Source organism: Hibiscus syriacus, unplaced genomic scaffold, assembly GCF_006381635.1.
Source record: "Hibiscus syriacus cultivar Baekdansim isolate YM2019G1 unplaced genomic scaffold, ASM638163v2 tig00001349_pilon, whole genome shotgun sequence".
In the NCBI taxonomy this organism is placed as follows: domain Eukaryota; kingdom Viridiplantae; phylum Streptophyta; class Magnoliopsida; order Malvales; family Malvaceae; genus Hibiscus; species Hibiscus syriacus.
This window is the reverse complement of record NW_024061867.1, coordinates 120,413-138,579: the sequence shown is the minus strand read 5'-3', so window position 1 is coordinate 138,579 and position 18,167 is coordinate 120,413. Positions and strand designations below refer to the sequence as shown.

General features: G+C 32.4%; 1 protein-coding gene across 1 annotated transcript; it reads left to right on the top strand.

Moving 5' to 3' along the window:
- Nucleotides 1-298: 298 nt before the first annotated feature.
- LOC120125678 (abscisic acid receptor PYL9-like) lies at nt 299-17,606 on the top strand. Its single transcript, XM_039144046.1, has 4 exons — nt 299-303; nt 16,519-16,646; nt 16,867-17,082; nt 17,199-17,606. The coding sequence occupies exons 2-4, from the start codon at nt 16,521-16,523 to the stop codon at nt 17,415-17,417; spliced, it is 561 nt and encodes a 186-aa protein (XP_038999977.1). The 5' UTR covers nt 299-303; nt 16,519-16,520; the 3' UTR covers nt 17,418-17,606.
- The last annotated feature ends 561 nt before the right edge of the window (nt 17,607-18,167 follow it).

The following is an 18,167-nucleotide window of genomic DNA, read 5'->3' as shown; positions in this document are numbered from 1 at the left end:
CCCTTTGTTAAAAAAACAAAAAAAGGGGAAGGAAAAATCGATCTCTTTAATTGTCTTTCATCTATTCTTTTTCCTTGTTTTGTTCTTTATTGCGCTTCATGTTAATTCGTGGATTGTTCTTAATTATTTTGATCTCTTGTTTCGGTATTTTAAACCTTTCTTTTCGGCATTTCCCTACCCTAACCTAAGCCCCGTTACACCTTGTTTAAAGATCCCTTGATTATTACATTATGTTCATTTTTCGTAGTGGATACTTGATTGGATTCCAAGCTTATGGTAATATTTTGGTTAGTTTCGGTTTGAGTGATTTCATTTACCTCAAACACTTTGAGTGGATATGTATGAACCTTTGTGAGGTATTGAGTCATGTTTCATTGAAGTTGGAAATTAATTGAGATATCTTGCTTACTTTAAATTTTCTTGGTTGTACATTTACTTGATTGTTACTTGAATTCGGCAAATATCATGGACTTAGTTCGATTGGAAGTTTGAGGAATAAATTGAAATTGAAGATGACGACTTGTGATTTAGATGTATTAATTGATGAATGCTTGAGGGCAAGCATTGAATAAGTGATATGGAATTTGATAAGTGCTTAATTTAGTTAATATTTCACTTTTAAATTACTCCTTAATCATTGGGTTTTGTGGCTTAATTGTTCGTTTTGATTCATTTTCTATGCAGGACGTCAGATTCTAGAAATTCCATAAAAAGGATAGAATTCTACAGTTTTTTTATTTTCGGAATCAAAGTTAGCTGGAATTCAGATTTGAATTAAACCAAAGTTTAGGATAATATTTTAAACATTATATTTTATCTTTGTATTTTAGTTTAAATAGGTTTTAGTAATTTAATTAAGTTTTAGGATATTATTTTTATATTTTATCTTTGTTTTAGGTGTTTCAGTTTAAATAGGTTTTAGTATTTTAATTAGGATTTAGAATATTATTTTAAATATTATTTTTTAGATATTTTAGTTTAAATTGTTTTAAGTGTTTTAATTAGGATTTAAGATGTTATAGCTTATTTTTAGGAATTTGAAGGCCATAAATATCCTCTTAGGGTAAGCCTAGAAACATATCTCTCTCATCTAAAAATAAAATCTTCTTTTTCTCTCTATTTTTCACATTCTTTTCAATTATGATAAGTATGACTTTGGTCATGCTTAGCTAATTTTTTTTCAAGCCGAAGACTAAAGCGAAGGCTCAATTCCAAACGTGAAAATTGTAAGGTACTTAAATCGCTTCGGATTTTCTCTCTGTTTTCTGAGCTTACCTTTCAAATCAAAACGATTTTGATATTGGTTTGGATATTATTATGGTTAACGTTTGAAGAATGATTTGCTTATTGAAGCATATTCAACTTCCCGAGAACACACTTAGCAAAATTGTTTGCTAAGAGGAAACTGAGATCGAAATCAGTTATTGTTGAAATGACACAATCCAAGTTGGCAACGAAGAATTGTCCTTGTAAGCCGACGTGAATCTTGAAGTAAAAAATCTATTTCGATGATCCGAGGAATTTGAGGCAAAGCTAAAGTCTGAGGCTGCTTTCACTATAAGTTTCTCTTTATCTCAATCTCTTAGATTATTTATTTAATTATTTAATTTTTATCTTTTATTTTAAAAAATAACTTTTAAAAACCATTTTTTTATCTTTACTGTTATTATTTATTATTTTATTATTTTCCCTTTTTATTTATTATTATTTATTTTATTATTTTTCTTTTTAAATTATAATTATTTATTTTATTTTATTATATCTTTTCAACTTCATCTGGAATTCTATCCTCCTCTAAATCAAAGAGTTTTACTAAATAAAAAAAAAACCATAATCCTTGTGTATCGACCCTGCTTCTCTATACTACATTTTCCTTTCTATTTAAGAAGCCGAAATTATTTTGATAGCAAAATGACGGTTATCAATGATTAAAATATACACTATACAAAATCAAACAATCTCTTTATATAATCCTACGTACTTTTCTTACTTTTGTATCAAACTTATAATCTACGCATCGATAAAATCCTAGTCATAATTGATCCCTTAAACTCTGTCTTCCACTTTCCTTATTCATTTATTACTCTAAAAATCAAAATATCCTTATAATTTAAGTTATATATTTTCCCTTACTCTCCCATACTCTTTTCATATCACTCATTCTTATCCCTGATCACCAATCTTTATCATATCTTCCTAACTTTGATAATCAACACTAGCTACACCAAAACCTTATTCGTGAAAAATCATTATTCAAATTACAATTCATATATCCATTTTTATCATCTTAAACTTTTCTATCAATCCTTAGCTTCACTCAAACATATGAATACTCATATTCTTCATTACATCACATTACCTGATCAAAATACACAACCATATCCAAATCCATATCATGCTTGGTTAGCTTAACATGCCATCATTTTCTAATCTTTTAACACTAATACATTCATCATCACATAACTTTGTTAGCACCAATTCTTCCAATCAGGTACTTCTTTTCGGTAGGAATTAACTCAACAATAACTTATTCAACTTATCAAAATCGTATTTTTACTCATTCTCAATGCAATTTCCTGGGTTCAAACTCAAACATTACACCTTTCTTTGTCCTACAAACTGATCACCGATATACCCATTCTTAAACTTCTTCGACAATATCTATATCACTTGATCCATTTTAGATAATTCTTCTACTTTAATTTACATAATTTCTAGCAGAACTTTCAATCCAATCCACCACTTCCATTTCTAAACTTAACTTCATATCCATTCTTATCTCCTTATTTAATCTTCCAGTAACATACCCTACTACTTAAGTATATATGCCTTTCATCAGATTTAATCTTTTAACATGGAATAAAACTAATTCAAACCAAGTCTGTAATTGAAAACCAGAATCTCTGTCTCTCTTTGATAGTGTTGATCTATATGAAATATCAGTTCTCCTAATTATTCTGAGCTCTCTCTTTAAAACTTTTGCACAACTAATCATTTCTTTAAAAATGGAACAATTTCAACACCAATAACACTATTTTAATCTAGGCACAATCCCTCCGCAAACCACTTGCATACATCATTTTCATTTAAATTAGCTTCATAACAATTTGCTCAACTTATCAAATTGCATTCTTATCCATACACTTTACGGTTCCCTGTTTCAAACTCATAAACTATGACTTAATATGTCTTATAAACTTGTCACCGAGATACTTATTCTTGAACTTTTCTAAAAGTAATACCCATATCACTGAATCTTCTATCATTCTCATGATAATATCTGTTCACTATACTTTAAATTGTCCACATAGTAACTAAACTTCTTCCTCTAACTTCTACACTTCAAAACAATGGAGACATACTAACAATAGCTTCACATAATTTAACTAAAGATTCACAACAGCAAGACCTTCCCTAATTTCACTCTTGAAGTCGAGTGTTTCTATTCCTTTTTCTCTTTCTACAGGCACTCCCTGAGGTATTCACTCTTCACCCTGCCTGGCCAGGGGCAGGTGAATTGCTACTACCCTCAGGTATATCGCCTCTCACTTTACTTCAGAGAAATTATCATGGTCAAACATCTAATATAACATAAATATTTAATCCTATTAGCAAGACAACATACTCCTTACACCATAAGATCAGAAATTTTCACTTTATGTTGGCGTGTATACATTTTAAAACTCGGTTAACTTCGGTTTAAGCCTAGAATCGGCTAAATCTTAGCTCTAAAACCATTAAATGTAACACCCTTAACTCATACCCGACTCGGATATGAGTCTGAAGTGTCACATTGACTTTTCAAAACGTTTTCTTTTTCAAAATAGCTGATAATTCAAATTGACATTAAAACTGAATACCTTGTATTGAAAATAATTATGTAGTTTTACGAAACTGATCAGAGCGTAATCTACTAAATCTTTATGTACATGCCAATTGCAATCAATATTATAAAATACATATGATTCAATTCTTTTCTGATCTGATTCTTATAAAAGAGAAGCTGACATGTCTTGCATGTCTTCGATCCCTTTTCATCCTCTCGAAACTTACGTGTGAAACATTCACACGCTAAGTCCTTGACTTAGTGAGACATAATAAAACATATAATGAAACCCTAACTAATTAACAATTCATGAAAATTTCCTATCAATGATATCAAACAAAATATTATCACATTTTGTATAGTCAATTGTATACATCTACATATCTTGTCATTATCATCATTAACCTCATTCCTTATCATTATTATATTCATTCATATCTTTTAGTCATATATTCTTGTACTTAACATTCTTAACTATTATATGATTCATTTAACCAAACAATACACATAACTACATATGATTCACGTAATACATTTCATATCATAACAACGCATACATCATATGATACATAAATCATTTCACAAAGAAAAACACATAACATCATACCCAATTTATTTATATTATCTCTTTATTAGCCCATGTATATTCCTGAGAACTTAAGGTATGCGAGTACTTTGAGGTTGTGCACCTATGCTGTCACCACAACTCGTATAAGAATCCACTGAGTGGCATGTGAAAATCTATCCCGAAGGACCTCGTGTATGTCCCGAAAGACCTATGTAATCCTCTACTCTTGGTATGCCAACTATACATATAGTTCTCATATCACATAACATGGGCATAATCATTTATGTTTATCACATATGCACATGTAGTGTTATAACTTCTTATCACATAGATCATATAATATTCTTGTATATTCTCCTAACTCATTGTCATATATTGCATATCACATATACTTATTTTCACATAGTTCAATGTCATTGAACTTATTTCACTTTCTCATGTTATCACATAAGCATATCATCTCATATGTCTTATCAATACCATATAGACTTACACATGTACTCATGTATACTCTTTCATATAATTAACATAGTAATACCATATACTTATATCACCTAATAATTCCACCGGACTATATCTTAAGTTCATTTCCAGGCCTAAATCATATAACACCTAAGTCTTCCTCATAGAGTTTATACTACATATTCATATAATCTCATATTATCCTATAAGTAAATGCTACTTATCTTATCTCACTTTTCCATTTACTCACATAAATCATATATACCAGTTCACATAGTTTATTACACTAGCTTGAATTCATACATATCATGTAATCTATACCATAACATATAACCTATATCACTTATCTTATAGGTTCGTATCATCATTTATGTTCATGTCCCCTAATTTATATATATTATTCTCATAGATTCTCATAATTCATTATCATATGATTTATATTTTGTTCTCTTATGATCATATATTTACTTAACTTATTTTATATTATCTTATTATCATATAATAGTCTTTTTACATAAATCATATAACACATACAAAAACATATCAACACATATAATCATGCATACATACAATTCATGTCATTCACATATCTATATTCAGGATTTCATGCACTATAATTATAGGAAATAGACTTATCACAAGTCCAATTTCCATATAATCCTATATCAAAATAAGATGCACTCATCTGGCCTCACCGATCAATACCGATCTCTTATCTCTTTCTCGACAACTACTACATGGTTAACTTGTTCAGACTTTGTTCTCGATCGATATCTACACGAATACACAATCCAAAAATTATCGGGATTCGAATTACTCGAAAAATATTCTTACGAATATAAACTAACCAAAGCACTACTTTCTTAATCCCACTTAAGTAGTATCGGTACTACTGTTACAGTATCGATACCCTCATGCTTGTAGTATCGATACCCTTCCATGGTATCGATACCCATTTTCGATTCTGTAATTTCATATCAAGAATGGTATTGATACCTCCACCTTGGTACCGATACCCCTTTCAACCAGTACCGATACCACCCCTTTAGGTATCGATACTTCTTAAAAGTTCTCATCCAAATCATATGGTATCGATAATGTTCCTTCAGTATCGATACTCTAAGCTCAATTTGTACTCTTTGTAGCTTTGAAGTGTTGGTACTGGATGAACAATACCGATACCCCATGCCCAGAACTCACTTCTTTCACCCGAAAATTTTCCATAATTTATCTAACTTCCACTCTATTTGCTTCTCTTGATTCATTAAACTCAAATATACCTACTCAAACCATCTTATATCATTTTAACTAATCAAATCATCCAATATCTCATTAAAACCTTTGAATTTAAAGATCTTGCCAATTATTCGTCATGTTCTTAATTCACTTATATTACTTTTAACTTCTTAATTAGATCCTTGACAAGTCAAATTTGACTTAAAAATCCATTTGTAACTTCTTCCTCATCAATTCACTTAAAAACTCTTCATATTTAATCCTTCATAACTTATTTGTCTTGGAGTTTCAAAACACTTTACTCTCTAATTAAGCTTTCTTAACACACCAAAAATCAAAACTAAGCTTAAAACTCAAGAAATAATCAGTTTACCAAAACTCACCCTTTAAAATAAAGCTAAAGGCAACGAGGTTGAAGAAGAGAACCAAGTCTCCAAACTTTTCTTTCCTTTAATCCTATTTGTTAAAAACATTTTGATGTTTCGATATAACAAATTAAGTATAAATGAATTTTAAGATTTTACAAATGATTTTCTAAGTATATTCGATTTAATTACTCGAATATCAAATTATTACTCCAAGTCTTTCAAGATCAATTTCAAACCTTACTAACTGTGTAAAATTGTGTTTTATACTTAATATATTTTTGAAAGAATTTTCACAAAGTATTTTGAACCAAAATCAAGCCTAAAATCAATTTTTTAAAGTGATGCACCGATGCACCAATCCATACATCGATGCACCATGGAATAAATTGAACATCGAATGCATTTCATGCATCGATGCAAACTCGGTCTAAACGTCTCTCTCGACAATCCCATCCCTCTCCAAAATCAAATCAATCTCACATCGTTGAAGAAAGCGAATTGGAAACAAGACGAGGAAACCGGTCTTTGGGTCTTTCGACCCGGTAAGCAAACTCCGGGAGCGAGTTCTTCATGAGCTGCTCCTAGCTCCTCTCGTGATCCTCCTCCTCCTCCGGATCCGGCTGCTGACAATGATCTCGAACTTCAACAGCTTATGCAAGATATCGACGATCACGTACCAGACGATGAGCCTGTACTGGAACCAGCTCCACAAGAGGATCAAGTGCCTCCATATTTTCGTTCGTTTTTGGAGACATTTGATATACGATATGCTTCCATCGAATCCCACTTGACTGATACTCACGAAGTGGTAAATCATCGCTTAGACACTTTGGAAGCTCGACAGATGGAGTTTCAAAGGGAGATGCTTGCACGTATGGATGCTCTTACTCTTGAGATGCAAGCACAATTTCCTCCTCCTCCTCCCGATCCTTCTATGGACGAGTAGACTTTGTTTTGTTTTGGAACAACTTAGAACTTTAATTGTTAAAACATATTGAATGCTTTGGGATTGTTTTCTTTAGTTTGACATTTGTTTGGATTTATGATTTATATGTTTGGATATTTAAGCTTATTATCTATATTTGGTTTGGTTTTAACGTTCAATTTGAGCTTAATGTTTATTAATTTTTGCATAATTACATATATAACCAATTATCCTTTACATGTTTATGAATATTGTTTATGAAACCTAATGGTTAATCTCTCTTTTGATTGTGATCTTAGCAGCTTAAACGTTAAAGTAATAACTTAATTGGCTTATATTTTTCAAACATTGTTTAATAACGTTTTAGAGTCTTTTTGATTTAACAAAAAAGGGGAGAAAAGTGTTATAGTAAGGGGGAGTAATTTTTCAAAATTGATTTCAAAAATAATTTTCTTAAACAAATCTTAAAATTACACAAATGTTTTTTTATATCAAATTAGGAGAGATTGTTGAAAACATTTTGATGTTTCGATATAACAAATTAAGTATAAATGAATTTTAAGATTTTATAAATGATTTTCTAAGTATATTCGATTTAATTACTCGAATATCAAATTATTACTCCAAGTCTTTCAAGATCAATTTCAAACTTTACTAAATGTGTAAAATTGTGTTTTATACTTAATATATTTTTGAAACAATTTTCACAAAGTATTTTGAACCAAAATCAAGCCTAAAATCAATTTTTTAAAGTGATGCACCGATGCACCAATCCATGCATCGATGCACCATGGAATAAATTGAACATCGAATGCATTTCATGCATCGATGCACATACCATGCATCGATGCACTCAGGGTTTTATGAAAACATCGAATGCATTTGATGCATCGATGCACGAGCCATGCATCGATGCACTCAGGCTATTTTGAAACATCGAATGCATTTTATGCATCGATGCACTCTTAGTGCACCAATGCACTAAGGGTCCAACGGTCAAAATATTTGAATTTTACACTTGATGCACCAATGCACCTTGGGTATGCATCGATGCACTGACGCTCCCAACTGATTTTATTAATTGTTTTCACACTTAAACGACTCTATTGACCCCACTAATCATCCCCAACGTTCATAATTAATTGAATGAGTATTTAAACAAGCTTAGAAGCCATTGGTCAACAACAAGAAATAACAAGAAACAAGAATCAAGTGAGAATCAAAGAGAAAACATCAAACTCATTGTTTGAGCACTTCAAGCCTATTTTTCATTCAATATTCATTTTGCTTTCAAGAACACTACTTGTACTCAATTGTATTCATTCTTGAGTGTTCTTTTCTTTGTTCTAGAATTGTGCAAACAATCTACCTTGTGAGGTTTCCTTGTAAGTTTGCAAATTTGTGTATTTTTCTTTGAGAAAGAGTGTTCTCAAGAATTGGGGTATATTCTTGAGGGAGTTGTAAGGTTATCTCTTTGACCTCAAAAGAAAGAACAAATTAGTGAATTTGTTGGAAAATTCTTAGTGTGGATAGCTAAGGTAGTGGACGTAGACTTTGGTTGAGAAAGTCGAACCACTCTAAATCGCTGTGCAACTTCTTTCAATTTTCTGCAAAAGCTTCCACTAACTTTTTAATTGTCAATTCACCTCCTCTTAGCCGATTCCATCAATCGATTAACTCAATATTATTTCCACGTGTTTAATATTCTTATAAAGGGAAAAATAAAAATCTTTTATATCAAATGACCATAATACTCTTTCTACTTTCAAACTTTGTTATTAACTCTAAAACAAAAATTTTCCAATTAAGTACATGAACTTTTAATCTTTTATGAAATTGATCACTAACTTTCAAAGACTTTCATTTTAGCCACTAACCCGACTTTTGGAATGTTACAAATATACAAATGCCAGGAGTAGGTACCAGAAGAGCTAAAAAAACAGTAATACATCCATTGTATGAAAAACCATCTGCCTAGTTTGGAATGACGTAAAAGAAAGCTTAATCTAGAACGTGGGGAATGGTCGAATAATAGACTTCTGGTGTAACCGATGGATTGAAGGCATAAACCCTCTAATTACGTATGTCCAAGCACAAGATTTGAATAAAGTAGGGAACGAAACATTAGCAGAAATGGTTGATAGCACAGGCAGCTGGCTATGGAATAAATTCCAACATTTACTGCCCGTTAATTTGCTGTTGAGAGTAGCAGCAGTGAAAGGTCCGATGGATACGCTAATTAACGATTCAGCAGGCTGGTTAGTAAGCAAGGACTAGTAATTCACCATTAAATCAGCTTATGCAATCTGAGTGGGGCCACACGTGAATAAGGAAGAGACCCTTTGGAATAACTTACACAATTTCAAAGGCCTACAACGAGTCAAGATATTCATGCGGCTCGTCTGCAAGAACAAGATCATGACAAATGCCGAACGAAAATGGAGACATTTCACATCTAATGATAGTTGTCCCGTTTGTCAGCGAGCGCCTGAAGATTTAAACCATTTACTACGGTGGTGCCCCCAAGCTTTGAGCATATGGACGGTGATTATCAAACCTGATAAACTTCATGAGTTTATGTCTTTGGATATCAGGTTGTGGTTCCTTTCGAACTTAACTAACAACGGCTAATATGCACTCGAGGATCACAACTGGGCGGTGTTATTCGGGTGATCGGGTCCATACTTTGGAATCTCTGGAAAGCATGGAATGGCATAGCTTTCGACTCATTGCTAGAACCATCAGGCTCAATCAAATCCTTTTCTCTAACGCAGCTGATGACCCCATCAAATAGTCCAAAAACAATTTGACAGGAAAAACCAGTGAAGGCAAAAGTGGGCCAGTACACCTGGTCCAAATCTCCACTAGGATGGCATAAAGTCAACACTGACGTTACCGTGATCGGAACAGTGGAGTGTCTAAATGCGGGGGAGTCATACGTGACCATACATAAAAATGGATTATGGGTTTTCATAAATTCATAGGAGTATGCACAGTAATGGATGCTGAACTGTGCGGAGCCTATATCGGATTGATGAGTGCACGAGAATTAGGGATGTCAAACAGGTGGGTCGGGTGTAGATACTCCTTCCTCTATCTCCATACTCAGTTAATATTTTCAAATCTATCCTCTGTCCACCACCTATGATAGGTAAATTTTTTAAATCCACACCAGCTCACGCGAGTACATCCTCAAATCATCCACACACCCACTACCCAACTGGAGACGTACATCGCTAGACCCTCCTGACAACAACCTTAAGTTATATATAAGCAACAAACATAAAACAAACAAGTCCATTAAGAAGCATAATATTAGTCTCTAAAATTATATTTAATATTTAGTTAAATTATAAGTTATATCCTATGCAAAAGATTTATAAATTAATCTCTAAAATTATACATAAATTCATAATGATCTAAAATTTAATTGGTATTTAGTGGGCGGGCGGATGCAGGGCGGATAAGGTCTCAAACCCATTACCCGCCCACTACCCCGCGACATGTACCACTTTCTAAATCCACACCCGCCCACTACCCACTAAAGTTACACTCATTCACGCCTTAATTGGAACGGGTACAGTGCGGAATCTACGAAATTGTACAATGAGAACTAAGGATAACTCAACCTGTAGTAGAGCTTGACAGCATGGGTGCAGTTAAATTACTAACGCAACCGAACAAGAGATAGAGCGAACCCTCAGTAGCACTTAGGGATGGGCATGGGTCGGGTTTTTGGTCCACCCGACTCAACCCAAATATATGACTTAGAGATCCGACCCAACCCGAAAAAAAAAATTTATTCAATAAAAACAGTGACTTAATTGAAAAAAAATTATATATAGAGGGGTATTATTATAATTATTCCTAAATATAAGGTAAAATTATATATATTTTTCGGGTCGGGTCTAGTATTTTTCACCCTAAACCCGAACCCGACCCGAATATCACACTTAAAAAACTCGACCCGACCTCAAATTTTTTAAAAAAAATCTGACCTAATCCAACCCGTCTGATTCGGGTTTAGTTCCCATCCGTAGTAGCACTACACATAGGGATGGCAGTATGACCCTAACCCGATGTGGAAACCAGAAACCCGTCCAAGTTCGGGTCGGGTCGGGTATCGGGGATTTTTTCGGGTTCAGGTTCGGGGCAAGGTATCCCCACCGCGATTATATATATATATATATAATATTTTATATATTTTATATTAATTATATATAAAATATTTTTGGATTTGGGTTTGGGTATAATATTTTGGGTCGGGGACGGGATAAAAAAAATTTCTAACGGGACGCGCCCCGATAAAAAAACCGTTGGAGATCGGGTCAGGGTCGAGGATGGGGATTCATTTCGGGATCGGGGACGGGGTGAACAAAACCCGCCCCGACCCCGACCCCGACCCGTTGCCATTCCTAACTATACATACACGAGTTACTACGAAGAGACTGGAATGTAATAGTTCAATACACTCAGAGAACAAGCAACGAAGTCGCGGATGAACTGGCCAAACAAGCGTCACCAATGGACTTAGAGGTACACTACCTCACCAGTCCACCCGCAAGCTGTGCTAGACTGCTGCAGCATGACGAAGCCTCAGCGTAGTTTAGTTTAAAAGCTTTTCCATTTTATTCACAAAAAACAAAACGTGATTCACAAGATATGTTTGTCTTATAAAATAAAATAAATATAATTTCCATGAATATATATATATATATAAGTTATGATTTAATTATATAATATAAAATTAAAAAATTTTACACTTTTATAAGATCGTTGGATGAGAGAAAATCAAATGATGATATTAACAATAAAAAATAATAAGATATTCACAGGAAAAAAATTAAAAATTAATCTTAGACTTTGATTTTTTTTTCAATCTTAAAAGGATGTAAAATTAAAAATTATACATTAGATATAAGTGACTCTTGAAATATAATAAATTGTTAGATTTAGTTTATCAACTTAGCGGTCCAATATGATTTCATCAACATTGAATTTCGATTCATGTGAGTTCAAAGCTTTATTAATTAAGTAAATGCATGCTTCCCCCAAAAGAGACAACATAAAAGAGTTTAGTTTACAATTTTATCTTTAATCTTCTTACTTTTATTACCATATGTCCCACTCTTTCATCATTTAGTGTTTTTTCACACCTACACAATAGGACAAAACACAATTTTCACCTTGTCTTCGGACTGTCCTTTCAGAATGAGGGTGAAATGAGAGATTAACGCCTGGCTTACACTCATCACTCATTGGTACGAGAAAAGAAAATAACCAAGTTGAGGGACTATTAAACCATCAATGGTTCATAAGGAAAAAGACAGAAAAAAAGTCTACACTCTTTCGGTCGTTTCGAAACGTGTCTTTCACCTGTTAGCCATCCAATAAGAATGTAGATAAAAAGGTGCTTTTAACCATTATTAATGAATATTACTAAATATTGTAAATTTTTCAATTGAATTTCGACACAGTTAAATAAAATTAAGATTCTGAAATCTTTGAGGGCTCATTTTCTACTAATCTGTGTAATTTGTTAAGCTAGTTTCAATTAAAATGGTCATCGAGTTAATTCCATTATTATGTATTTGTATTGATTAATTAAATTCTAACAAAACAATGATTAGTAATAATAACAAAAAAAAACTACGTGATAATAGTGAAGTTAAAAATTTTGTGTCCTAATAAAATAATAAAATTATAAATAATTTTATCTTAACCAATATAATTTTAAAATCAAAGTTGTTATCCAAGATTTACACAAGACCTCAAATTTATACATCTAAATCTATGCATGCATACGCATGCAGTGATTGGAAAGTCGTCTCCAACCGATGAGTCGAAATCTAATACATACACGATGTGGATGGATGTTGATAATTGGACCACTCCACCAATCTCTTTTACTTCACTTGGAGTGTTTTCTTTAACCAATTAAATCCAACTTAAAAACGGATTTTACAAAAAATATCCATAACTCGTATGAGATAAAACCTTAAAGATCTAAAATTATGTAATGAAAAAGTACACGGCCGTTAAGGTAAACAACAATTTACATAGAAAACGGGGTTAGATAATCTAGTACGAGCAAGTGCCTGGGAATAATAATAATAATAAGTACACGTATTCCAAGACTAGGTATTTATTTACTTATTTTATCAGAAGGCTAAATCTAGTTGGGATATTTATATAGTAATGGCACTCGAATCGAACTACCGCAAAATAAGATATTAATAAAAAAGGGAAATGGAGGTCCCGGCTCTAGCAAGTGGGGAGAAAATGTAATTATCTTCCACTCAAAGTTAAGGAATTTTAATGGATTCTATAGGATCAGAGAAACCTTGAACATGGCGCAAAAAATAAAACACCAGGGATGCCTTCCTGAATTTTCCATAAAAACTTAAAATCACTGAGTTGTTGGAACCCCATTGGTTAGTGGTGGGAACACTTCCCTGCCACCCACTTCTTGACCTAACCTCATCTCTGCCCCTCAGGATACTGCCAAAATATCCATAACGACGTCGTTCCCACTTGTTTTTTTTCCTAGTTATATGTTATCCTGTACAAATTATTTATTTAATTTATAATAAAAGGAGAAAAAAAAAACCCTATATGCATAATGCATTAGATTGAAAAGTTAATAAAAAGTATAAATTAGACTGAAGGAAATTAGATGCCAGCAGATTTTAGGAAATTTCTATTTTGGGTTGATGAAATTTCCATTTTGTAGTTAATAAAAACAAAAAGAATTGATAAAAGTACCACACAAGTCCTTGAATTAGGTGGTCGATCGGACGAGTCCCAAATTAATGTTTTAACTTTTACCCACAAGAATTTCTTCAAAAGTATACTAGTGTCATAAAATTCTAATTTTTTTAAAAAAAAATTAGAAAGAAACCAATACGCAATTATCTTTATCCAAAACTCAAATCATATTGTAAACCATAAGTAAATTAGACAAATGTACATTCGAGTTCATCTCATATATTAAATGTGTGACGATGCGGGGAGGACGAGAAGACACTAGATGTGCACTTGTGTATATTCATTTAAGTTTGTGATTTGATATGAATATTAATGAATATTGGACAGATATTTTTTCTTCCCAAAACTTTAAGAAAGTTTGATTTGTTTAACTTTTCTTTGGAAAATTCCAAGTTTAATACTATTTATTATAACTTTTAGCATTTTCTAAAAAGTATTTTGAAAATTTTAGATTCTTTATAAAATTTTGGCATTTCTTATAATTGTATGACCTTTTTTTTGTTGTTGCAAAACTATAATTTTAAAGAATTTGTTATAATTTTGAAAAGTAAAGAATTTTTCTAAAAAATAAAAATATAATTTTAGATTCGTTTTGCACGTCAAAAATATATTTCTTCTTCTGAAATAAAATAAAAGAAATTAAATATAGTACAAAAGAAATAAGGATCGCTTCCACATAGACTAAGGAATGCAATGGATGAAATTATTAGCTTTTGATTTTGACCTTTGATGTGAATTTAAGTAAAATAAATAAAATATGAGGGTGTTGAAGAGAAATAATAAAATATAAGTATAATTAAAAAGATTTGAAAGAAGATTAAAGAAAATAAAAAGGAAAATAAAACCTGAAAAAATCGATTGATTGAATCAACCTTGGGTAATAGCTCTGACTTAAATTCTTCATATCGTCGAAATAGATTTACCCTTCGGAATTCACGTCAGTTACTTTGTCTGCGATAATAATCTATGAGACTGAAATAGCATACCAAATACCCAATACTATTTTTTATTCCGATTTTGGAAATTAATCTAGTCAAACATTAATTATTGTAGATTAGGATCCGCTTAAGCGCATAAAAATCAAATTGGATAGTTGTTTTCATACAAAATGTTTTCGGTCTCAATTCCCTCTTTAGCAATCAATTTGCTAGTTGTGTTATCATGAAGTCGAATGTGCTTTTTATAAGTTGATAATTCATCCCATATATATATAATCGCGATAATAATCCGAGATCAAAGTCTATCTTTAGTTTTGAAAAATTGTTTTGATTTTATAAAATAGGAATGAGAGAAAAATTCTGAAGTTACTGAAGTGATATTCAATTCTCTCGTTAGAATTGAGTATTCGCTTTTACCCGCAGTTTAAAAAAGAAATTAGCTAAACATGAAAAAAGTCGTACTTAGCATTTTAAAAACAAAAATTTGAAAGTAAAATTAACAAAGTAAAAGAAAGTAATTTTATAAAACTAAAAAAAAAAGAATAAGAAAGAATTGTTTCTGAATTAGATATATAAAAAATGGCTTACTCGAGGTGGATATTTATAGCATTCTAAAACCCTACAAATACTAAAGATAATCTTAAAAAAATACAAAAGATAATTATTTAAATTTAAATCCTAAAAATAAAAAGATAAATCCTAAATCTTGAATTTGAATGTGCTTGAAATGCTCAGCCGTTCACTACTAACTCACATGTCAGCTATTCATACCTAAATTCATGCCCACTCTTCCAATTTTGATTTTAGAACAAAAAAATGTTGTTTTCGGCCATTTTAAGCACATATTTTAGAAGTCTTTGTCCTCCACAAAAAACACATAAGAACGTCCAATTTAATAATAAACATAAAAAAATTAAAGAATATTTAAGCACAAAATGTAGCGCAAAATAAAAAAAAAACAGATGATAAATCATTTTATAAGAATTTAATATTTTTACTAATTGTTTTAAAATTAAAAAGTAATAATTAAGTATTTACATAATTTTTAATATCTTTTTATATTTGTTCACACCCACATATAATAAAAGGAACAAATGGAAGAGGATAAGTGCAATTTGGAGAGAGAGTGGGTCCATATGGGAAAGCTGAAATCAGGCTTTCGAGCAACAAAAATAAAAAAGCAAATAAATTGTCGGTGAATTATAGCGTTTTCATTTTATTGATAATCTGCCAAGCCAAGTTATGAGCAAACCAAAGCCAAAAACCTTAAAACCTTGAACTAAAAGCTATATCCTAAGTTTTGTGTAGCACTTTCCCTTCCTTCCTTTGTCTTGTAATTCTCTCCTGTAATTTTTGCAGCTTCTACTTTATATAGACAGTATCGAGGTGAATTGGTATATTTGTTCACTGATCAGAATTAGAAAAAGAAATGAACGGTCGTGATGCTTACGGTATGATGGAGGCGCAGTACATACGGAGACATCACCGGCACGCCATCAGAGACGACCAGTGCTCCTCTGCTCTGGTCAAACATGTCAAAGCTCCTGTTAATCTCGTATGTTTTTGCCTCTATGCATTTTCAAATCTTCATCATATTTTTCTCCCCCGGATCTGCTAAATTTATGTTCATGTCTGAAATTTTTAAGAAATAAATGAATAAACCTAGGAGTGTTTTTTTAAAGAAAAGGCAACTACTTAAGTACTGTTATTTTTTTTAAATAATGATTTTATTGCAAGTAATAATAGTGGTTATGGATTTGATTATGTTATGAAAGGTATGGTCGTTGGTAAGGCGTTTTGATCAGCCGCAGAAGTACAAGCCGTTTGTGAGCAGGTGCATAATGAAAGGGGACCTCGGAATTGGTAGTGTTAGAGAAGTCAACGTTAAATCCGGCCTTCCGGCCACCACCAGCACCGAACGATTAGAGCTTCTTGATGACGAAGAGCACATTCTCGGCATCAAAATAGTCGGCGGCGACCACCGTCTCAGGGTAAAAACTATATAGCAATTATTCTTTCTCCTTTTTACTTCATTCCCCCCCCTGTCGTTTCAACTCGAAAGAATAAAAAAAGAGGTACGGATTTTGTTGACTTTTTTTTATGGCAGAATTATTCTTCAATCATAACGGTTCATCCGGAGGTTATCGAAGGAAGGCCGGGAACAATGGTGATAGAATCATTCGTCGTCGATGTGCCGGAAGGGAACACCCAGGACGAAACTTGCTACTTCGTAGAGGCTCTTATCCGATGTAATCTCAAGTCATTAGCCGACGTTTCGGAGGGGATGGCCGTGTTGGACCAAACGGAGCCTATCAACGGATACTAATTCATAAATTTTGACGACCACTAGCTTCTATGGACAGAGACATGTAACAACATGGGGTTCTCTTTTGTTTTTGTTCACTGTTAATGTTTTATGGTGATCTGGGTTTTGTCCAGTGTTGGTAATGTACGTTATTATGGTGTTATATATGTAAATATCTATGTAATATAAGAAGCAATGGAGGCTTTCATCATTATAAGTAACAGTTCTGCTCTTTTGTCTTTGTTTTGTACAAGTAGCTGTGTTTTTCTTCTTTTTAGGGTGAACCATAAAAGTATTTTTTTTTAGTTTAAGTGTAATTGTTTAGTTCTCGGCTGTTGAATTCGAGTGCAGTGAGTGCGGGTACAATAAGCAAACGGGGATCACATTTTGAGTCATAAAAGTTGCAGAAACCAGTATGCTAACTCAAAGATCTTTTGTGACGATTTCTTACCAAGTTTTTAAAGAAATTTAGACCTACCACGCTAGAAAAGTTTCTCCAGTTTAACCAATCACTCAATCTTTGCTGACGTGAACTTCCAACACGTTACTAAGTTAAACTATGTTTTGTTTTTCCATTCAAGACAGCATAGCTTCTAGATAATATTTGTTAAAGAATTGTCCAATATGATTATGCTTCCATTGCCAATCTAAAAGAATGACCTTTCAGGTTGACATCTTTTTCTGGACAAAGTGGTGGTTTTCCAGCTACCATTGACCTTGCATGACGGTTTCATAGAGTAGAAGATACCGGAAGCCATTAACAAAATTTCA

Coding starts and splice junctions, on each gene's coding strand:
- LOC120125678 (XM_039144046.1), top strand. CDS start 16,521: ATGAACGGTCGTGATGCTTACGGTATGATGGAGGCGCAGTACATACGG. Junction 16,647..16,866: donor TCAAAGCTCCTGTTAATCTC/GTATGTTTTTGC, acceptor ATGTTATGAAAG/GTATGGTCGTTGGTAAGGCG. Junction 17,083..17,198: donor GCGGCGACCACCGTCTCAGG/GTAAAAACTATA, acceptor TTTTTATGGCAG/AATTATTCTTCAATCATAAC.